The sequence below is a fragment of the Engystomops pustulosus genome, chromosome 9 (assembly GCF_040894005.1).
Source record: "Engystomops pustulosus chromosome 9, aEngPut4.maternal, whole genome shotgun sequence".
In the NCBI taxonomy this organism is placed as follows: domain Eukaryota; kingdom Metazoa; phylum Chordata; class Amphibia; order Anura; family Leptodactylidae; genus Engystomops; species Engystomops pustulosus.
In genome coordinates this window covers 49,656,766-49,681,852 of record NC_092419.1, presented here as the reverse complement: position 1 = coordinate 49,681,852, position 25,087 = coordinate 49,656,766, and the positions used below count along the sequence as shown (strand labels likewise).

The 25,087-nt window shown below is 39.7% G+C and overlaps 1 protein-coding gene across 9 annotated transcripts in view; it reads right to left on the bottom strand.

The window, feature by feature from the left end:
• Positions 1-25,087, bottom strand: part of TENM1 (teneurin transmembrane protein 1) — a 490,610-nt gene that overhangs the window by 70,771 nt on the left and 394,752 nt on the right. For all 9 annotated transcript variants that reach the window (XM_072124023.1, XM_072124021.1, XM_072124025.1 and 6 more), the window contains 2 exons: positions 22,376-22,396; positions 16,086-16,318 (listed from right to left, as the gene is read on the bottom strand). In XM_072124023.1, coding sequence (XP_071980124.1) covers positions 16,086-16,318; positions 22,376-22,396 — 254 coding nt within the window. The remainder of the gene's footprint in view (positions 1-16,085; positions 16,319-22,375; positions 22,397-25,087) is intronic.

The following is a 25,087-nucleotide window of genomic DNA, read 5'->3' as shown; positions in this document are numbered from 1 at the left end:
ATGCACATGATCCTATTTTAGATTAGTATCCCACCGATCCTGAATATAGATCCTTTGCACTATGCAAACAATTATAAATAACAATGCCAATGTTTTTTAGTGAGCCCTTTTCATGAAATCATCTCAGTGCACAAAATTGTTGATGGATCCTTATGGATCAGCACCATCATTGTTTAGTTAAACATAGCAGCTCATCTATAAGAAATGTAGTGTCTGATTCTGCATTTTAACCATAAGTGAATGGATCATACATTGCGTTTGATCAAGTTTAGGCTCACAATGTGTGATTCACAGACAACATCTTAGCAAGCTTCTTACTGACGATGTCTTAGCCAGCCTCTAACTCATTGTCTGGCAAGAGGGGAATAAGTGTTTTATTGTTGAGGGTACAATCACTGGGACCTTCATTGATCGAAAGAAGCTTGGAGGCTGCAAGTTCTTTAATGTGATCCATGAGATCACTTTAGGTCACCAGTGCCCAACAAAATACCTCCACTTGCCTTCGCAACTTCATGAATGACTAACCCACAGCACACACCCTGTACAGTCAATGCCCAATTGACCCCTGTCTATGCACCTCTCCCTGCCAACCCCACTGCAGAGGGCAGTAACTGACTGGCTGCTGTGTGGATATGCCATGTGGATATACAAAGACTACTGTCAATCCACATCATAAGGTAAGGAAGTCACCTTGTGAATACACCAGGTTCATAAGCTATGTGTATGGTGTATTCTTAGAAGCTTAATGACAAATTCATTGTGCCATTTTGTCAACTAGGAATAAGACCAGTTACTCTTTATATAATGCATTTAACTAAGCAGCCTAATCAAAGGGATATGCTAGGAATTGGAATGGCTTAAAAACCCATAATGCTATAAATAAATCAATAATACAAACCTTAATGTGATTGATAACACAGTAGAGCTCAAAAAATGTTTTGCGCTTTCTTACATAGGTGGAGTTTTCTCCAAGATGGCCACCGCCAGATACTTCAACTCCAATGAGCCCTCAGTTTTCAGGAATGGCTTTTCCCTTCCATGCTCTGCTTCCAGAGATGATCTAACAGACTCTGTGCTCCATTACCATAGCAATGTTATGTGTGTAACCTGCCTTCACTGCACATTGCCTCACTGAGATGGCATCTCATCACAATATTGGCAATAGTGGATGTATCACATACTTTTCTGGCATAGCATATGCAAGAACATAATAAATCCAACCTCCCAAATCAGTATTACCTGCCATGCTCTGATTGCCTCCAAATATATCACCATCCAGTCCCCTCCACATAAAAAACATCTCTCCCCTCTAACATACAATCTATGTAAAACACATTCTACTCCCTTAAAACGTTCAGTCTGGCATTTGGCATGGATCCTTTCTTCAACAAACAGCACCACAGCTGGCTTGGGCTGTAGAAAACTTAATGTATCTGAGCTGTAATACCATGTATTACCTATTTCTGTAAGGAAGCAGACATGTTTTTCATCCACCAGCTAGCAATGTTAAACAAAATTTACCCACCCAACATACAGTTCTACATATAATGCACTCCCTGCATCTTTCCAACATAGTCCCATGTAAATACATCCCTCCTGTCCCCTCAGCCTCCTAACATGCAGTCCCAAGTAAATGCTTCCCTCCTACCCCCAGGTTCCTGAAATGCAGTCCTATGTAAATGCATTCCTCCTGTTGCCCAGCCTTCTAACATGAAGGCCCATCTAAATACATCCCTCCTATTTCCTCAGCCTCCTAACATGCAGTCCCATGTAAACACATACATTCTGTCCCCCAGCCTCCTAACATGCAGTGCCATGTAACTACATCCCACCAGCCCCTAACATGCATCCCCATGTAAAAACACCTCTCTGGCTCCTTCCCCAATAAATGGCATCATTGATGTCCATTCCCTATGCATATACTGTGCTGTCCTTACTCACACGCTTTCACTTTTCTCGTCCATGAACTGAGCCCTCAGCACAGATATCTCAGGCTTCTGTTCTTCTTAAAGACTCCTCCCCTAATTGTGATAGGCCCTGCCCCCTCAGTTACATCAAACTCACTGCAATCAACTAACTGCTGACAAATATAGTGGTGATCACATGACCTCCCGAGGCAGGCGCATGACATGTGATGTGGACATGTGACCAGCGGCCATCTTCAGTCCTGTGTCTGCTCCACTGGGACAAAATCAATCCATAAAGTGAAAGCATGGTAAACAGTATAAGGATAGTAAATTGTATTAAAGGGAACCTGTCACCAGGAGACCCATTTTAGCACTCCCCCAGTCCCCACAGAGCATAGTACATACACTGCCAAAGTGTTTTTGTATAAAAAAAAATAGGTTTTACAGAAAAAAAGATATGTTATATTGTACCTTTCATTAGCATCTGCTGTGTGACTAGGCAGTTGCCAATTGGGAGGGGCTGGAAAGGAGCAGTCCCCTCCCCCACCCGAAACATGTGACCTTTTCAAATATATGAATAACTCCCCACACTCGGGATTGGCCGTAGAGGAGCAGGGGGCGTCGCTAAGCCAAGTGATGGGTGTTTTCATATATTTGAAAAGGTCACATGGAGAAGCTGTTCCCCAAGGGTGGGGGGGGGGGGTACTGCTCCTTTGCAGCCCCTCCCAGTGGGCAACTACATCACACAGCAGATGCTAATGAAAGGTACAATATAACATATCTTTTTTTCTGTAAAACCAATTTTTAATACAAAAACTCTTTGGCAGTGTATGTACTATGCTCTGTGGGGACTGTGGGAATGCTAAAAATGGGTCTCCTGGTGACAGGTTCCCTTTAAACATCTGCTGAGCCTTTGGATCACATATGCTAGTCTGCCATTTTGAAATAATAGTGTCCAACGTAACTTTTCCAGCTCTTCATTTACCATATAGTGTCATAGAAAGCAATGATATGAAGAGCAAATGAAGCCTCATCTGTCAGGAATAAAACAAGTATTTACTGTCAAACGTGATAAGCAAATGTTTTATCCATAGAAATTTACATTAATTTCTTGGTGTTAAAGTGGAATATAGCTGAGTTGGGCCTGATAATCCACCTATACCTTTTCATATTCTTGGTTAATTGAAATAGTCTTTATTCTGTGGGATGATCTATTATACAATGAACAGCTCCCTGGAGCTCCATTTAAAGTACAACCTACAATACAGGTTATGTTTTCAGGGCACCAGGTAACTAGGGAAATTGTTTAGAGCTAATTAGAACTTTGATAATTGAGCATCTTGTTGTAAAAGTCTTATGAAATCGGTCTTGGAATTGAACTCAGGGGCACTGCTATGATTCCCAGAAATGTTGTTATCATATGTTTGGCTCCCTCTGGAGCAATTGCAGCTCCAAAAACAAAACATCGCTCACGAAAATGCTCATTGATTCCATATTCTGCCAAAAGTGGAAGAGCAAAGAACCGAACATGCTCAAATGCTTTCCCATCTGCTACTCGTGTGTAAATGATAGGTGTTGTAGAATGCATTTCAGGATTAGGACATGTCTCCTTTAACCATCACTTCTTAACCCCTTAACGACCAGCCCCTTTTTGTTTTTGCATTTTTTTTACATGTTTGCAGCAATAGGCACAATATGCACCTTGTGTCAGCTGATGTTTGACACACTAATACACAGGGTCGGTTCCAGGTTTTACAAGGCCCGTGGGCGATAGAGCCTCAATGGTCCCCTTTGCAATGAACTCAAGTGGCAGCATTCAAAACTCAGAAACTAAAACCTCTGGTTCTTTAAAATATTTCCTAATTTATCATCCCGGGCAGCTACCACATGGTTATTCTATATAAAGTCCTTTCACCCCCCATGGATTCATAAGATGTGCCCCCCCCCCCCCCAGCCACTCTGGGTCCCAGCACTTGCCCATGTATGCCCAGTAGCATACGGGCCCTGCTTACCAAGTTGGTAAAGGGTTAAATTATTATAAATAAAAATTAAATTAAAATGATGCATTAGCTAAAACGGAAGATATTCCATCCATAAAATATACTCACTTTTGTAGCACATTAGAATTATCTAGAAAAAATTGGTAGCTTGAGCTGACTAGTGCACTAGAGGGCAGACCCTGTTGATAGTTGATGGTGCAGCATGAATGACGGCTACAAATCCACTGCATAGACATAGAAATATCTAATAAAATTCCATCTATATGCAGGGATTATTAATAAATCTATATTTTTATAACCCCATCATATTCTGCAGCACTTTACAGCTCATAGGGTACATATCTAAATTAAATAAGACATTATAAAACAATACGAATGAGGGCCCTGCTACAAGAGGATGAACAGGCAACACAGAAGGTGACTTGTACAATGGTCCAGCATAAAATAAATTAAATAAATCCATACATAATGCTGAATGAATCAGTCACCCGCTGTTATCGATATTTATAGAAACCAGGTGCATCGGTCTACAGAGGATGGGAAGAGAAATCAGCAGAGGTTTAACCCCTTAAGGACGCAGCCTGTTTGCAGGTTAAGGCTCGCAACTTTTTTTTGAAATTTAACCAGTGTCTCTTCCTGTGGTAATAACTTTTGAACACTGTTACTTATCAAAACGATTCTGAGATTGTTTTTTCCCCACATGTTGTACTTCATTTTAGTGGTAAATTTTGGCTGATAAGTTTTGCGTTTATTTACAAAAAAAAGAAAAAAATGATGAATTTTTAGAAAAATTTGCCATTTTCGAAATTCTAAATCACCGCGTTTTCAGGCAGATAGATTTACCACCTAAATAACTTGCAGAATAACATTTCCCATTTGTCTACTTTACATTTTCATAATTTTTGAAATGTTTGGATAATTTATTTTGACGTCACGCGGCCTACAAATCGAATAGCGATTTTCCGTATTTTCGGAATTGACTATTTTGGGGATAAATACTGTTTGAAATCAAATTTTACATATTTAGCAACAAAACCCCCTATATAACCAACCCATTTTCAAATCTGCACCCCTCAAACTATCAGAAACAGCATTTACAAAGATTGTTAACCCCTTGAGATCTTCATAGTAATTGAATCAAAATGGCGGTGAAATTTAGAATGGTCAAATTTTGTCGGTTATACGTTCATTTAGCCCTAAAATTTACACATTTTCAAAAGATAAAAAGAGAAAACTCACCATAAAATTTGTTCTACAATTTCTCCTGAGTGCAGCGACCCCCACATGTGGCTGTTACTTGTGTTATGGGGGCACAGCGAGGCGCAGAAGGGAAGGAGCACCCTGCAGCTGCCAGGATTTTAGTTTTCTGGTTGCCCCCATTTGAAGGCTATAAAATTTTCGCTTTTCCGTTATTTGTGCCATGTGACGGCATTTTTTTTGCGGGACGAGATGCTTTTTCCAGTGTTACCATTTTGGGGTTGGTATCACCTATTGTTGAAAATTTTGGAACTCTTTTTGAGGTCATGAGTAGAAAAGCATCAATTCTGTACTGGATTTTTTACTTTTTTTTTTTTCATGTTCACCGTATATCCTAATAATCCTGTTATCTTTATTCTATGGGTCGATACGATTACGGGGATACCAGACATGAATATTTTTTCTTATGTTTTACTAAATTTTCCAAATAAAACCCTAATGTGGGGAAAAATCTATCATTTTTGCATCGCTGTCTTCCAAGTGGCATAACATTGTTACGTTTTTTTGGCTACAGAGCTGGTTGATGGCTTGTTTTTTGCGGGACATGTTGTTCTTTGCAACAATATCATTCTGGAGTACATATGTTTTGTTGATCACTTTTTATTGCATTTTTAGTGGGATATAATAGGTAAAAATCATAATTTTTGGCGGGTTTTTGACGTTTTTTTTTTTACGGCGTTCATCATATGGGTTCCATAGTTATTTAGTTTTATTCTATGGATTGTTACGGACGCGGTGATACTATATATGTGGGGTTTGTGTTATGATTTAGACTTTTTTGAGCGTTATATGTCTCTTTATATGTTTTGGGGCTTATGGGGATTTTTAGTGATTTATAAAGTAATTTTTTATTGAAAAACATTATTTTGTACATTTTTTACATGATCCACCATGGGATATGAACAAGCAATCATCTGATTGCTTGTTCTTGATAATACTCTGCAATACTAATGTATTGCAGGGTATTATCAGTGCCAGCCTATGCAGATGCATAGGCTGACACTTTGCCTTTAAGATGACGTCACAGACGCCATCTTAAAGGTAAACCCTCCAGGCTTCTCTGGGGTCCCGATCGGACCCCAGAGGAGCCAAAACAGCGATCGCCCCCCCCGAAAACGGTGCGGGGGGGCGATCGTGGGGTAAAGACCCCCAGAAGGCATGTTAAATGCCGCGGTCGCGTTGACCGCGGCATTTAACGGGTTAAACACCCGCGATCGGAGCCCACTCCGACCGCGGGTGTTAGCCGGGGATGTCAGCGGTAGATTACCGCTGACATCCCGCGGCTAACGATGCCGGTTCGGCTGCTATACAGCGCTGAATCGGCATCGTCTCTGCGCCGTAGCTGTACTGCGCTGAGCGCTAATCGCGGGACTCAGCGCAGTACAGCTACGGCTCAGAGCGCTAAGGTGTTAAAGAAAAGAAACTAAAAGTTACAAGCAGTTAGGGAATGTGGTAGGCCTGCCTGAAAATATGCGATTTTGGGGCACATTTGAAATTATGGCAGTAAAATATTAGTCTGATGTAATGCATTTAGTGTTAATCAGTCTCAATGGAATAGTGAACCCTCTTTACTTGAGTGTGGAGGCTTAAGAGTAAAAGAACTGTAATAATCCTTATTTGAACAAAGAACAATAGTCATTCCCATTGAGGTTGTGGTCCCCAGCAGTAGTGGATTACAATATAGGTGATTACAATATAGGTTTCTCAAGGTCAAAGGCTTTTAAGGACCTATGAACAGCGAGAAAAACCAAACAAGTTTGATACTGCCCTGTAGAGATAATATAGAAATGGTCATCCATCCCTGGATTCCTCATACATGTGTATCACTTCCTGACACAAGGTTTGCAGCCAGATCTTGTTGCAATAAGCACAGCGGATTTTTGTGGCAAATAACCTTTTTAAGAGCATTCAGAAAAGCGAGTATGCAAGCTTTGTGGGTGAGTGTGCATTGATCCTAAGTGTGTGTAGTGTCCAAAGTGGGATTTAGGATTAAGGGAAGGAGTACTTTCTTGGATCCAGCAACAAATAGATAAGTGCATTTACATATTTTTTTCTGATATTCATTTGTGTGGGTTTTATTGCAACCAAGTAGGTATTTTACTTGCATAATCTGTATATTGTGTGGGGGTGTAGCGCTGGTTAAGTCTGAAGCATTCACCTTGCTTATCTAGACAGTATAGGCACAGGTGCTGCCTAATTAATAGTGGGGTGTGGCTATCTAATAACAGCCTTTATATACTTTTGTGGTCAGTTTGTTTGGTGGTTTGCAGCCAGATCTTGTTGCAGTGAGCACAGCGGATTTTTATGGCAAATAACCTTTTTAAGAGCATTCAGAAAAGGGAGTGTGCGAGCTTGGTGGCGAGTGTGCCTTGATCCGAAGTGTGTGCAGTTTCCAAAGTGGGACTTAGGATTAAGGGACTTAAGTTTGAGGGACTTTAGCACGTAACTGCTGTATTTTGTGTTACTGTGAATTCTTCTTTTCTTCCGTATTTCTCTTGTAATCCCCATTAGTACAATGGACTCCATAAGTGGCATTGCTACACAGTGTACATCCTGTGCCATGTATGCTTTCCTTGAACAGGCATTTGAGGGGGAATACTGCTGTGTGGGATGTGTGAAAATTGCTTATCTGGAAGCCCAGATTCTGGATCTAAATGAAAAAGTTTCAAGGCTGCGGGCAAATGACAATATGGAGTGAAGTTTGCTGCTCCTGGAGCACAAACTCTCTGGGGAAGATGGGTGTGGGGTCAGAAGTATGGAGGTGCAGAGTGAGGGTCAGCTAGTTGGTTAACATGTAGAAGGCGGGTTAGAGGGAAGAGTTTCAGGGAGTCTAGTCCTGATCTGGTGCACCCCAATAAGTTTGCCAGGCTGGCGGATGAGGCGGATATCAGCTCTGGGATAGCAATGCTGCAGCAGGACACAGCCTCTAGCAACCAGGGGACTGTCTGCTCTTGTAAGAGAGTTAATGGGAGCACAGGCAAGGTCAGACAGGTGCTGGTAATGGAAGATTATTAGGGGAACAGACAGGGCAATCTGTCACAAAGACTGTGCACACCCAACAGTGTGTTGTTTGCCGGGTGCTCGGGTTCGGCATGTTGCAGATCGGGTTGACAGATTAATGGGAGGGGCTGGTGAGGAACCAGCGGTCATGGTCCACATTGGCACTAATGACAAAGTAAGAGGTAGGTGGAAGGTCCTTAAAAATGATTTCAGGGATTTAGGCCATAAGCTCAGGGCAAGGACCTCAAAGGTAGTTTTCTCTGAAATACTACCTGCACCACATGCCACACCAGAATGGCAGCGGGAGATGAAGGAGGTAAATAAGTGGCTCAAGAGTTGGCGTAGAAAGGAGGGCTTTGGGTTCATGGAGAACTGGGCTACATTTTCTGTTGGCTACAGGCTCTACAGTAGGGATGGGCCGCACCTCAATGGGGAGGTTGCAGCTGTTTTGGGGGAAAAATGGCTAGAAGTTTGGAGGAGTGTTTAAACTAGAGACCTGGGTGGAGGGCAACTACACTTATGCAGGGCAAATAGTCAGTGTAGATAGAGAGCTGGGAAGAGTCATAGTCAATGGGGGAGGAAGGGGGGCTGGAATGAGATTGGGGTATAAGAACAAAAGGAATAGGAATAGGGAAAACCATATAAAGTGTATGTACACAAATGCTTACACAAAAAGAGTAATAAAATATTGCTAGGGGACTTTTAGAAGGCTCCAAATATAATGGAGGCAGCACAGGAAATGCTGATAAGTGAATTGGATACAGCTTCAAAGCATGGTGAAGTACTTATCATGGGGGACTCCTGGAGTCAACAAAAGGGGGGGCACTGCTGGACCTTATCCTAACCAACAGACTTGACAGGGTTTCAAAATTACAGCCTAGGGTGTCGCCTTCTCGACTGTCTCTACCCAGGATAATCCCCTGGTGGAATACAAGATGAGGAATGATGTAAATTCTCTTTGGAATGTCAACAGTTTAACCCAGGAAGAGGTATGGCGCTGCCTCACAATCACTAAGATAGATAAATCACCGGGGCCGGATGGCATACACCCCCAGGTTCTACATAGACTAGGTACCACATAGACAGACCGTTATTTTTAATATGTGGTACCAATTTACAAAAAAGGATCAAAAAGCGATCCTGAAAACTAAAGACCTGTGAGTCTAACTTCTGCGGTGGGGAAAATATTTGAGCGGTTTGTTAGAGATGCTATCCTGGAGTATCTCACTGTAATAACCTTATAACTCAGTGTCAGCATGGGTTTATGAGAGCTCGGTCCTGTCAGACTAATCTGATTGGTTTCTACGAGGAAGTAAGTTCCAGACTGGATCTGGGGGACACTGTGGAGGTTGCATTTCTGGTCTTTTCAAAGGCATTTGACACCGTGCGCATAAAAGGTTGGTATATACAATGAGACTGCTGGGACTAGGGGACAATCTGTGTATTTGGGTAAGTAATTGGCTTAGTGATAGAAAACAGAGGGTTGTCATTAATGGCACATTAGATTGTGATTGGATCAGATTGGGTTGACTTTACCAGTGGAGTGCCACAGGGGTCAGTATTGGGGCCACTTCTTTTTAATATTTTTATTAATGACCTTGCAGTGGGTTTACACAGTCAACTTTCAATATTTGCAGATGATACTAAGCTGTGTAAAGTAATAAATACAGAGGTCGATAGTTTAGCATTACAGAGGGATTTGTGGAAGCTTGAGGAGTGGGCAGAGAAATGGTTGATGAGGTTTAATGTAGATAAATGTAAAGTTATGCACTTGGGCAACCAAAACAAAAAGTATAATTGTATTCTAAACAGTCAATTACTTTGTAAAACTGGAGCTGAAAAGGACTTGGGGGTATTGTTGGATGGTAAACTTAATTTTAGAGCCAGGCAGCTGCTGCTAAAGCAAATAAAATTATGGGATGTATCAAGGGAGGAATAGATTCTCATGATAAAGACATAGTTTTGCCCTTGTACAAATCCCAGACCACACATGGAATATTGTGTACAGTTTTGGGAACCAGTGAATAAAAAGGACATAATAGAGCTGGAACGGGTGCAGAGGAGAGCGACCAAGATTATTAGGGGAATAGGGGGACTAGAGTACCATGACAGATTACAAAATTTGGGATTATTCAGTTTAGAAAAAAGATGACTGAGTGGAGACCTCATTACAATGTACAAATACCTGAACGGACAGTACAAGGATCTCTGCAAAGATCTTTTTATACCTAGACCGCTGACCAGGACAAGGGGGCATCCTCTGCGCCTAGAGAAGAGACGATTCTACCATCAACATAGACAAAGGTTCTTTGCTGTACGAGCAGTGAGACTGTGGAACTCTCTGCCGCAGGAGGTTGTTATGGCAGACTCTATGTACATGTTCAAGAGAGGTCTGGATGCCTTTCTGGAGAGCAAAAATATCACGGGTTATGGGGATAAAACATTTATTTTATTCTTAAAGGTTGGACTTGATGGACTTGCATCTTTTTCCGGCCTTATATACTATTATACTATGATATATACAAGAGCCTTTCAATGACCTCTGAAGGTGTTCAAAGGTCCTTAAACTGCAGAATTGAAAACCGATAGATAGAATTACATTAACATTAAACCAAACATTAAGATAGATTAACATAAGTAGTTGAAACACAGATAACAGGCAACAAATGAAAAGTGCCCAGTATGAGTGTCATCCAGGATAAGGCCGAGGTAAAAAGACCGCAAAAGTAAGAGACACAAAGCTCATCCTCTGATTGGCCTCTTTTCTTTCCAATACTCTTACATTTGTTCAATGAATCCTGAACATATCTCTTGTTATTTTTTAAAACTCTTTGCGCATTTGGGTTCCATTAAATTTGTGCAAATATGAACCATGTAGTATCAAAGATGAACAGCTGCCGATCCTGGGAACAATGAAGTCGCCTTGGTTTATCACAGTGGTGGAATATGTCTGCTATTTCCTCTCTGTAACCTACCAATAACCTGTTTCTAAAACCCTGGATTTGTTCAGTCAACATACAATGTCAGTTTTAAACATTTCATCAATGTGAAGTTTACTAATTTGCTACTATGGGATGGATATGTTTATAAAATCCCAGGCAATGCACTATTAATGCATCACACAAAGTTTTCATATTTTCTGGTTTAATTTACATTTTGTTGAATGATCTTTAAGAACTAAATAAATATTAATTATCTTGTCTTCGATTGTGATTTATTGACGAACATATTTCTCATGTCTGCACAACCAGGGAATAGTTAATTATGCACAGAAGTTTATACAAGTCTAATTAAAATGTGATTTTTGTGTAATCGCTCGTCTTAGATTGATTTGCAATTTGTTACAATATTTAACTAGACATTAAGGACAAACAGAAGGACAAGTGTGGAAGTTCATATGTCTTTTTCAGAACACGGAAGTTTTTAATCTGAAATGATTAAATGAATATATTTCTTTTATTAAATACATCCTGAAATAATTAAGGAACAATGTAAGAAAGTAGAGGAAAAAGCTAATTAAGAGAGCCTGCCACCTCTCCTGAAATGTCTGGTGAATAATAGTATTTCCCTTGAAATGAAAATTCTGAAACACCTTTTCCAATGTTCCTAGCTTTCCCATAAAGGTTTTATTCTGATGCTGTTTATTTGTGATCCTCTGTTCATTCTTTGCCTTTTCTCACTTTCTGAACCTTTTCTACCTTCACTGAAATCTGCAATTTTTAGTACGCACAAACTTTGTCTACCCTGACCTACGATTTTTTCTTATCTCATCTCTTTACTGTTCCTCTGATGTCATGACTGGGTTTCTCTTTGCCAGATTTCATCTATACAACTACTTGAAGTCTACTCAAAGAGGAAACATCCTTGTGTGTCTATTCTTGTCACAGTTAAAGGGAATTTGTCACCACATTTGCACACAGCCAGTGACAGGTTGCTATAGAGCTCTATTAACTTTCTGACACCCTTCTTTTAGCTAAAAATAGTTTCGCTTACATCCACATAAATCAAATTTTATCCTAAATAACCTGGCATCAGAGGTGGGCGTTTCCTGCACGGACAGCCACTCCAATCTAATCCTCCCCATGCCTCCTTTCTGGTCACATTTCATGTCATGTAATCAGGGCTGGCGCTATGGGTAGGCAAAGTGGGCATTTGCTCAGGGCCCCCTGAAAGAGCAAAGTGCCGTGCTGCGATGCAAGGCAGCGACGCTGATGCCCTCTATGGACTGTTATCTTGAACTCAATTATTTTATACAGTATGTCTCCTCTACGATCCTATCAACAAATTATTAGTGGGATCTCAACGGATCACTGGAGGGACATAATAAAAGGGGACCCCTACCTGTGCTCACATCCCTAGTTGTTACCTTACAACTAGTGTGGCCAAGATAAATTATGGCAACACAAATACTGCCATACTAGTTCTTTTAATTTATTACTGTGAAAATATATTCAGGATTTTAAAGATATAAATAAAGGTTATATTTTATTACACTCACAACTTTTTTCTCTTTGTCCCAATCTTTCCCCCCTACCCTTCTCTTTTGATACAAGGTGGTGCACACCGTGTTTTCATATTCTGAACACACAACATTTTCCAATCCCATGAAAGAGCAGAATCTCTTCTTTCAAATGAATCTAGAATTGTGTTTCTAGGTGCCATGGATCCAGAGATATTCAGGTTTAAAATGAGAAAATCACCCCCAATGGCATTTTAACAGTTAATATCTCAATTTTCCTGACACTTAGAAACACAGATGTAGATTCATACAAAAGAGGAGACTCTCTTCTTTCATAGGAAAAAAGAAGTGGTGTTCTATGTGTCACAGAGCCAGAGATATAGCCCTCTGAAGTGTGCCCCCCTCCAGATTCTTAGCCGGCAGATACAGGGAGAATTTGCTGCACACAGGAGCTGCTGCACCTCACAGATAATGGAAATATTCACTTTATATGTTACTACATTTTGATAAGGGATAATATCAACTAATATTCATGTTGTAACCCTCTCCAAACCAAAACCATATCTAAGAACACAGTTTCTCTCTTAATGCCTTTTATTTAGTTTTTTTGCGAAAATTGACTGATACAATGAACGTTCGATCCTCTTCGTCTAATGTGGCTACATATTAACACAGCGACCCAGAACATGTCCATAAAGCTAAAACACACACATGTTCAGTGAAAAAGTTTTTATTTCACACCATCCTCCATTATTTACACCTATGTTATGACGTTTTAACTCAAATTCTTATGAAGCGCGGAGGGTTCTGTTATCGCGCGGCTAATACATTGGCGCACATCTAAACGTGACTTTATTATCTCATTAGCTTGGTTTATGGATATATATATATATGCAGGCAGTCCCCTACTTAAGAACACCTGACTTAAATGCGACCCATAGTTACAAACGGACCTCTGGATTTTGGTAATTTACTGTACTTTAGTCCTGGGCTACAATAAACATCTTTAACAGTTATCAATGGTACCTGTAATTAAGCTTTATAGTTAATCCTGGTTCTTATGACAATCCAACATTCTTAAAATCCAATTGCCACAGAGACCGAAAAAAATTTGACTGGGGTTACAGCAATAAAGTATGCGGTTCCGACTTACATACAAACTCAACTTAAGAACAATCCTACAGAACCTATCTTGTATGTAACACAGGGACTGCCTGTATTTATTTATTTGGGTCACCATTGTGTAAGCGAACATACAATGATAGATCTGTGTGAAGCTCAGTGCAATTTTCTGCAAAAATAGTTTGGTGTCCCCTGTGGATTTAACGTTCTCTTTGCTGCATATTTTGGTGAATATACACATGTGGGGTATGTACGATCTCCTCACATCTTGCTGTTTTAGGAAAGTATGTTTTCTTTATATAAGTATTCTGGATTTGTACATATTTTAGAGGAAATTTTGAATTTTCATGCAATTTTTGTTGCAATTTGCATAAAGGTGGTATTCTTGTTTACATGGTGATTTCTGGAAAAAAAATAGATTTTGACAGGATAGGAGCTTTTTATTTTGTGTGTGTTAAACACATTTGTGGATAGCAACCAAATATCCGATCGGGACCCCAGAGATGCCTGAATCCCACTAAAAATGCAATAAAAAGTGATCAACAAAACATATGAACTCCAGAATGCAAGTGTTGCAAAGTACAACACGTCCCGCAAAAAACAAGCCATCAACCAGCTCTGTAGCCAAAAACGTAACAATGTTATGCCACTTGGAAGATGGCGATGCACAAATGATAGATTTTCCCCCACATTAGGGTTTTATTTGGCAAATTTAGTAAAACATAAGAAAAAATATTCATGTCTGGTATCCCTGTAATCGTATCAACCAATAGGATAAAGATAACATGATTATTGGTAACATGATTATTCCAGTACAGAATTGATGCTTTTCTACTCGTGCCCTCAAAAAAAGTTCCTTAATTTTCAACAATAAGGGATAACAACCCCAAAATGGTAAAACTGGAAAAAGCATCTCATCCCGCAAAAAAAATGCCATCACATGGCCCCAGTAACGAAAAAATGAAAATTTGATAGCCTTCAAAAGGGGCCAATGAGGAAACTAAAATCCTGGCAGCTGCAGGGCGCTCCTTCACTTCTGCGCCTCGCTGTGATCCCATAAAACAAGTAACGGCCACATGTCGGGGGTCTCTGCTCTCGGGAGAATGCACAATTTGACCATTCTAAATTTCACCTCCATTTTGATTCAATTACTATGAAGATCTCATGGGGTTAACAATCTTTGTAAAAGCTGTTTCTGATAGCTTGAGGGGTGCAGATTTGAAAATGGGTTGATTATATTTAGATATTATATTAGATTTAATGCTAAATATGTAAAATTTAATTTCAAACAGTATTTATCCCCAAAATAGTAAAATCTGAAAATGCTGAAAATCGCTATTCGATTTGTAAATCCGCATGACGTCAAAATAAATTATCCAGATATTTCAAAAATTATGAAAATATAAAGTACACATATGGGAAATGTTATTTGGCAAGTTATTTAGGTGGTAAATCTATCTGCCTGAAAACGTGATGATTTCGAATTTTGAAAATGGCAAGTTTTTCAAAAAATTCATCATTTTTTCATTGTTTTTGTAAATAAACGCAAAACTTAAATGAAGTACAACATGTAAGGAAAAAAACAATCTCAGAATTGCTTAGATAAGTAACAGTGTTCAAAAGTTATAACCATATAAACGCAGGTCAGAATCCAAAAAATGGGACTGAGCCTTAAGCTACAAAATGGCTGAGTCCTTAAGGGGTTAAAAGACCATGGTATATGATTTGATGAACATTTCAATCAGTAAGATCCCTTCAGCTGGATAGGTCACTCCTCTTTGCCAGATTATGATCAGGGTCACTTATTGATGGTTCTGGGCCTTGGGTCCCTTTTTCCTTCTTCATTTATATTGGCAAATGATTGTTGATCATTCTGAAGCAAGTGAATCACGGCAATAGTGTCCAAGTATAAATGACCTGAAAACAATTTATCAAATACATATAGTTTTTGAGTCCTCCTTCCACTTGTTTCACATCTCTGTAGTTTTTGTATTTTGTACCTGCATTTTTTCTTGTCTTAATGTTATAAATGTGAATTCCTTATCGCTTGTTAATGGTATTATTAACGGTGCTCTATAAATAATAATAATAATAATAATTAAGTATGAAGAGGGTAGACATAACACTACACTGTTGAACCCCACTACCTTCATCATGGTGTAACATGTCCATTCATCAATTTTAAGAAAATTGTAATTTAATCAACGTGGACAAACAGTGGAAAAGAATATTTGCTCATCTCAAATATCATCTATTTCAATGTACAACATTCCAAAAAATACAACATTTGGAGAATGTTGCTCATCGTATAAAATCCACAGTTTGCGTTTATCAGGTTACCTCTTGGGCTGTTTAGTGAAGCTTCGTTTGCTTTTTCCCCATCTCCACAGTGGCTCTGGTCGAATGGGAGACATTGATCCCCTGTCCCAGCCACCACTTCAAAGTTCTTTGACAGCTCCTTAACATCAGAAAGAGACTTCACTTTGTAAACTTTCCTGGTATTTGTATCTGACAAGTACAACGATTCTGAAGATGGATCCACAGCCAAGTAATATTTATGAGCTGGACTAGTGCTGGAAGAGAAAATAGCTTAGTTTACCATTTATATTATACATCAGATACCTTACTTTTTATGTAAACTGTGTTTTAAGAAGTATTAATATTGTTTTTATATCTAAAAATCTAAAGTCACAATAGCAATCGTCACTCCCCTTATGAATTAACGGAAACCTACCTAAAAAATCTAAAATTTGAGTTGATGCATTGTGAACCAAACATACCTTGAGAAAACATACCTTTCGGCAAAACCACTCAACTCAGGGATTCACCAAGATATGATCCTGCATCAGTTCTCAATCCTCAAGGTATGTTTGCTTCATAATGCATCATATCAAATGGTAGATATCCTTTAAGGATTTATAACCAGTTATAAAGCGGTGATTGTAGATATAAAGAGCTGCATGTGTAAAATAAGCTAACTAAAGTCCTAGCAATCTACAGGAAATTGAATAATTAATGCGTACTAATATTATGTATAATTGTAGGCAGGGTACAGAATGAAGGTTCTTGCTCCAGGCAGTTGCATTAACAGCCAGGCACAACACATTAAAGAGGAGGGGGGCCTTTGAATTAACTTAATAAGATGCCTATAAGAAGGTTAAGTTTTCCAGGATGGGATAAGGAAAAAGGTATTTGCACATTTTCTCAATATCCCCTAGTGGTGCGTCAATGGCTACAAGTCTCCACATGCCTACAAGACGGCCTTAATTGGCAAAGTCTCCGTAAGGAGAACTCTTACTTCCCAAATACAAGGAAAAGGCCCCTTCCACACTTGCGAGTGTGATGCGCTAAAGTCGCATCACACTCGCAGCGAATGCTGCATGGATCAGCACGTCAGTTCAGTTCAGTTCCGGTTTGCAGCGTTTGGGCCGGCGATAAAGGCAGCACTGGCTGCGAGTATGATGCAAGTTCATTTACAGGGACTGTCCTGAGACAGAATGGAGCCTTATCGGTCAGGCCTAAAACGTAAGTTTTATTAAATTGGATAAGAAGTCTAACAATATATATCACACTTATTTCTTAAAATTTGCAGGTTTGAGGCTGCTAATTTTTCTATCTACACTTATAGTGTTGAGTATTCCTCAACCTGTAATGCATAAGCGGGTCTCTGCAGTGACCCATCAATAAACCAGCCTCAAACAAGTCAATTTAAAAGCCAAACAAGAGCCCCCCCGACATATTTCGCCTGAGAACCAGCGTCATCAGGGGATTGGGGCTACTGAATTGTGGAAGGAGCTACGGCAGGTATATATAACTTCGAGGTGGGACTACATATTGAAGGCACCAATGGTTTGGAACTACTAGTGAGGTTGCCTAGCAACACAATATTGGCCTCCATGCTAGCCAATGAATGCACCAGGGGGCATCCAGAGATACCTCTGGTATTAAGGAAGTGACACGTATAGTGTGGGGCTATGACTTGATTGGTCCGGGGGATTTGACACACCTTATGATCCCCTTTGACCTTTTTACCTCATACTCCAATCATGTGAACCGTTGCTGGATCCCGATTGGGTGAGGGATGACATTACCTAAAACTCGTAGGATAATTGGTCCTTAGTTACTAGTCATCGCTGCGACGCAGTTACAATAGGGTACCGCCATGGTGAGAAGATAATGAGGGAGTAAACATGCGACGTCCTACCTCTGGTGATGTTCAGCGCATCACACTTGCAAGTGTGGAAGGGGCCTAAATCATTCTCTAAAGTGAAACAACCCATTTAAAGGACCAATCCTTTCTTTGTTTATATCATAGAGAGGGAAAAGATAACAGGTCCTCTTTAAGATGTCCACACACGTGTAACTAAAGTCTTTACAAGCAAATTCTATAATAGATCATTTCTTTTATCCTAAACTAGATAAAATGTCTAACAAATGTGTTTATAGAGACACGGCAGTAAGATACAGAGGTTCAGGTAGAAAATAGAGATTTTCATGTTCACCTCCAGAGCAATGATTGACGTTGTCATGGAGATGCCTTGCTTACAATTAAGGCATCTGCTTTCCTAGCAAACATGTTAATCTTTGCTAGCAGCAGGACAATGTCAGACACTTAGTAACTATTCGCTGTATTAAGTCACTGCTATACCCCTGGGTTTATATTTCTAATCTTACAACAGCAGTAAGTCATTATGTATGATAACAAAAACATATGCAAGTGGAACATGTAGGAAAACCAGAACAAGCCCAAAGGTCACAAGCAAGTCATATAATAAAACTTTTAGCTACTGCCCTAGACCAGGGGTGTTAAACTTATTTTCCTCGGGGGCAACATCAGCTACAATCCCGATTAGCGCAGGGGCATGGGGACAGGGCGTTTAACACAAGGCCCTATGCCAAATTTGGCACTGCGGGTCTTGCGTTTGACAATGTACCCTAGAAAGCAGGCTAAAATGTTATTGGAACTCTAAGTAAAGACTTTCTATTCAACTGGTTATTTCCAATAATACAAAATTACATAATAAGCATCAGACAAAGTTTTGTACAAATTAAGTTTCCTGCAATTGACTCTCCTAAAACCAATCACATGATATATTATACTATACTATATTACACTATTTATAAGTCAAGGCTAGGGGCTACTCAAAAATACTTTTAGCAGCCTTTTGGGGGTTTGGGAATTCTTTTTTTTGCAGAAATCTTCTTCTTGCCATATTTTTTTAGGTATTTTCTTCTAGAGCATGTTTAAATTTGAAAAGGTTGCCAAAAAGTGTTAAAATACACAGAAAATACACAGCTAGCAGTTGATTTCATTTTTTTTTTGCTTCAAATGAAGCATTTCGTTTTCTGAATAACGTAAGAAAAAATTCTGGTGGAAATTTATTTTTATACCCGGAGGTATGCTCCATTGCCGTGCATGGCGCTGGTGTAATTGAGAGCTAGCCGGCCAATGCACAGGCACATCCACGGAGCACATGTAGGGCCGGCTGTGTATATGCACACCGGCACCAAACTAACAGGAGGACTGCACATTTGGGGAAGTTTGAAACTGGGGAAGTAGTGACATAGACCATGGGACAGTGTTGTGGGGCGTGGGTCTGAGCCAGAGGAGGCGTGAGGAGGCGGGCAGAGCTAGAGTGGATCGGAATGCTCTCTCGCCTCCTTCACTTGATAAATGAAAGACAACAAAAAGAATAAAAGTTGTTTTTATCACACAGCAGCAATGCAGAGTAACAGGATTACTGTAGAAGCATTGAGATGACTTGGTGTTCTCTAAGGTACTGTCTGGGGATTATTTAGCTGATCAGAGGTGACAGTTTCCCAGACTCATTAACAAGCAGGCCCTTTTTCGTTTTTGCGTTTTTAATTTTCACTTCCCACCTTCAAAAATCCATAACTTTTTATTTTTCCATGTAAAGAGCTGTGTGATGGCTTGTTTTCTGTGTAACAAATAAACAAATTGCACTTCATAATGACATTATTTAACCCCTTAAGGACGGAGGGTTTTTCGCCTCATTTCTCGCTCTCCAACTTCAAAAATCCATAACTTTTTCATTTTTCCGTGTACAGACCTGTGTGAGGGCTTATTTTGTGCGTAACAAATTTTACTTTCCCGTAATGTTATTTATTTTAACATGCCGTGTACTGCGAAGCTGAAAAAAAATTCCAAATGTGGAAAAATTGAAAAAAAACCGCACGTGCGTCACGTTCTTGTGGGCTCAGTTTTTACGACTTTCACTCTTCGCTCCAAATAACACGCCTACTTTATTCTTTGGTTCGGTGCGATCGCGGTGATACCAAATTTATATAGGTTTTATTGTGTTTTAATACATTTTCAAAAATTAAACGAATGTGTACAAAAAAGAAAAAAAAATTTTTGCCATCTTCTGACGCTAATAACTTTTTCATACTTTGGCGCACGGAGATGTGTGAGGGGTCATTTTTTGCGAAATGAGGCGACGTTTTCATTGCTATCATTTTGAGGTCTGTGCGACATTTTGATCATTTTTTATTTCATTTTTTATGTTATGTAAAAAGGTGTAAAAGTCACATTTCGGACATTTGGGCGCCATTTCCCGCCTCGGAGGTCACCGCCGGCCGTAACCGTTTTTATATTTTGATAGATCGGGCATTTTGGGACGCGGCGATACCTAATATGTCTGTGATTTTTACTGTTTGTTATGTTTTATATCCGTTCTAGGGAAAGGGGGGTGATTTGAACTTTTAATATTTTATTAATTTTTTTTATTTTTTAAACTTTTTTTTTTCTTTTTTTTTTCACTATCTTTTAGACCATCTAGGGTACATTAACCCTAGATGGTCAGATCGCTCCTACCATATACTGCAATACTACAGTATTGCAATATATGGCATTTTTGCAGGTTATACATTACAATGAGCCACTGGCTCATTGTAACGAACCTGCATAAACCATGTAGCCTCGTGTCAAAAGAAGACCCGAGGCTACCATGGTAACCGATCGCCGCCCCCCGATGACGTTCGGGGGCGTGGCGATCGAAAAAAAGATGGCGGCGCCCGCGCGCCGCCGTCTTTTAAACGCCGCCGGCGACTTTGCCGGCGGCGTTTAGGGGGTTAATAGCCGCGATCGGTGCTAGCACCGACCGCGGTTATTAGCGGTGGGGGTTTTGTGCAAAATGCAAAAACCCCCACCTCTGTATGAAGAGGACTCAGCCCGTGAGCCCTCTTCATACATCCCTTATACCTCTGCGCCGTAGAGCTACGGCGCAGAGCGTTAAGGAGTTAATACTCCATGCCATGTACTGGAAATCGGGAAAAAATCACAAATACAGTGAAATTGGTGAAAAAATGCATTTGCACCATTTTCTTGTGGGCTTGGATTTTACAGATTTTACTATGCGTTCCAAATTATATGTCTACTTTATTTTTTGGGTCAACTTTGGGCGCTATTGTCTGTTACTGGTTTAAACTCTGGAAACAACCGTTTAGATCGGATATTATGGGATGCGCTGATACCTAACATGTTTATGATTTTTACTGTTTATTTATATTTATTCCAGATCTAAGGAAAGGGGGTATTTGAATTTTAACTTTTTTAATTTTTTTTTTTAATTGTTCAGACCCCTAGGGTACTGTATGGAGTATGGTAGGATCAAACCTAGGGTTAACTAGGTTTGATCCTACCATACTACATACAGTAAGACCGTATATGGGGATTTTCCACATTGTGCGAATCGCACATTGTAATACATGGTGTGAAACAAGACATGTTAACAGATCACCGCTCCCCGATGACGTTGTGGGGAGCAACAATATAAGCCAACATGGAGGCACCCTCGTGCCGCCCTCTTTTTAATGTCATTGGCAATCGAAGGGTTAACACCTGCTATCGGTGCTGGCACAAATTGCAGGTGTTACCAATGGGTGTTTGCTTAAATATATATATAATTTGCAGCAAACACACACCTGCAGTCGGCGCGTGATGCAGTAATATGTCACATGTTGTTAAGGGGTTAAGTACTTAAGGACCCTATCAGGCGAAGTGAACCCTCTATGAGCACATACTAAAGTTAGCACTTCATGCAGTAATAGTATGTAAAGGATAAGGTTATGTGTGAAGACTATTATGTAATATTCTTGGTTTATATTCTACTCCTGATTTAGGCTTACAACTAGTGATGCAAAATTCTGATCAGAATTTTATTTGATTTGATTTTACATAATATTTATGTACATGTAGAGCTCTATTGGCCAGGCACATGTCCTTGGTTTGGCCAGGAACATGTCACAGGTTTGATCTGAATGTGTCAGATACAACACTTTTGAAACTGTTAAACCAAATGCATTCAATAAACATGATATGAACTGCTCCGGAACTTTATATACCGCAATGAAACCTGAGCAATTTCTTGATTCGTATTGTCAGAGGACGCATTCTATAAATGATTGATTGATAAAAACAAACATGATGGCTTAATCTCATACATAGAGCCAGACAATAAAATGGAATTAGATGAAATCCCTTTGTGCCTTGAATACTCCTCATGTACACATTCAATCTATTCTTCACCACATTAGTAATATATTGCATCCGTTAAGTTTTCTTATTGAAAATCAATAGTTACAAATGACTGCCCTGGTAATTCACTTACCTGTGCCTTGTGTCCCTATTTCTGATATCATATATCAAGTCCGCAGTAATGGAAGGGGAAAAGAGAAAAATTATTATAGTTTATACAAAATTTAATATGTAACATACTACTGAAAATAAAGACTTTAAATAGCGATTATAGATAGAAAAAGGTTAGCACCATGTGGCAAATATTACAATAAGGCTAAGTTCACATTGCATTGTACAGGTTCAATTTTTTTCATTATTAGTGGAAAAAATGGAGAAACAGACTTTGTTTTTTTCACTATTAATATTGTTACAATGAAAAAATGCAATGGACGGTCCCCTGAAATCTGCGTGGAACGGAAGATGATGGAAGACCTTCTGTTCACCTTCCACGTTTAGTTTCCGTTATGCTGTTTTTCAATTGAAAGTGTAACAGAAATCCGAAATGCAGGCGTGACTAATGTGGATGTTGCTAAACAAGATAAGAATCACTCATTAGATGAATGAATGTGTGGTTTTCAGTACCGATATATTGGATGCCTGGATATGTCATCAAGTAAGGCCAATTACTGAACATATGAACTGATAAAATAAACCTTAAATCGTAATAAAATAGTCATGTAAATTCCATGCACATCAAGGTTAGGTTGCCAAATAAATCCACCCAAAAAATGAGAAAAAACTAGTTAAACTATGGCACCATATTTACAAAAGAACTGTTCCATTTAAATCTTGTTCTTTCACTGGACAACAAACTGAAGGACTGTGTTATGGAGTATAGCTAACAGAAACTCCGTTCTTCTTTCCATAAACTTCAAGCAAGGAATTAGAATAGATATGGATAGATATACGAAATCCAAAATTACATAAGCCTCAATGTTATTTTGCTGTAAGAAGGCATTTAAGCCTATCTTGAAGCTTTCTGCTTTTCCTGCTTTGACCAGCTCCTGAGGCAGGCTATTCCTGCATATACAATAGTCACGGTAAAGAACCTGCTTTTCCCCATATGAAAGAAGTGATACTTTTTCTTTTAAGACGACTTTACATTTAGTGAAATAGCAATATTTATAACATTAAGTTAATGATGTCCCCTATTGAATATAATTGCATTAACCTTTCCTTTTGACTAACTTTATTTAATTCATTGTACCTATTGTACTATTCCTGTGGTATCAAGCCCATGGCTATACTAATAGCATACATAGCCTTGTCCTGCTGGCTTAAGAAACATCTAGTCTATACATCTGGGGTCCTTATCAATCCTGTAAAGCACCGTCATTCTCAAATTTTAGACAATCCTAGAAGATACCACTCAAATAGTGTGAGGAAGGGTCACTTATACTTTTTAAGATGGAAATAACTTTTTAAAACCTAAGGGAATATAATGGATCCAAAATATTAAAAAATGTGGAAACTCTGTAAAATTAACATATCGACCATAAAAATACATCATGATAAACCAGGCACCATGACTGTGGTAATATTCTTAGATTTTTTATCCATTGCCTCTTTCCTTCTAAAATTAACTTTTAAAACAATACTAATGAACCAGAAGGGCTCTGGTTGAGTTACCAGTGCCCCACCGTGCTGTAGCTTCATAGGCTGTTGCACTTAGTAGGAGCATTTATCCCCCATCTGTGTGATAAAACTAATTACTGTCATGTGATTACAGCAGGCAGAGGAAGCAGAAAAATGGGGGGGGGAGGGTAGTGAGACATGCTTCCGCATGGTGTAAAAGTGGCAGCATAATGGGGCTGCGGTAACACACCCTCTGAGCCCTTCTGGTTCATAGTATAATAGTATAACTATACTAAAAAATGTATAACCCATAACCCTTGATATTTTTGCTCCACCATAACAACCTCCTGCGGCAGAGAGTTCCATAGTCTCACTGCTCTCACAGTAAAGAATTCCTGTCTATGGTGATGGTAGAACCGCCTCACCTCCACGCTCATGTAGAGGGTGCCCCCTTGTCCTGGTCAGGGGCCTAGGGATAAATACAAATTACTGCCCGTTCAGATATTTGTACATTGTAATGAGGTCTCCCCTCAGCTGTAAACAAAATAAACCCAAATTTAGTAATTTGTAATTTTGAAATCTTTGTAATTGTATTCTGGTCCCCCCATTCCCCTAATAATCTTGGTTGCTCTCCCCGGTTCCTGTTCCAGTCCTACTATGTCCTTTTTTTACACTGGTGCCCAAAACTGTACACATAGGGGCACATTAACTTACCCAGCCCATTCGCGATCCAGCGGCGCGTTCTCTGCGCTGGATTCGGGTCCGGCCGGGATTCACTAAGGTAGTTCCTCCGCCGTCCACCAGGTGGCGCTGCTGCGCTGAAGAGCATCGGAACGCACTGGAATACACCGAGCCGGGCTGAGTGAAGGTAAGTGCAATTTTCGTGACACATTTTTTTTTAAAAATGCGGCAGTTTTTCAAAATCCGCCAGGTTTTCGTTCGACCACGCCCCCGATTTCCATCGCGTGCATGCCAAATCGGCGCAAATCGGAAATATTTGGGTAACACGTCAGGAAAACGCGAATCGGGCCCTTAGTAAATGACCCCCAATATTCCATGTGTGCTCTGACCAGTGATTTGTATAAGGGCAAAACTATGTCTTTATGGTGAGAATCTATTCCTCTCTTGATACATCCCATAATCTTATTTGCTTTAGCAGCAGCTGCCTGGCTCTGGTAACTAAAATTAAGTTTACCATCCACCAATACCCCCAAGTCCTTTTCAACTG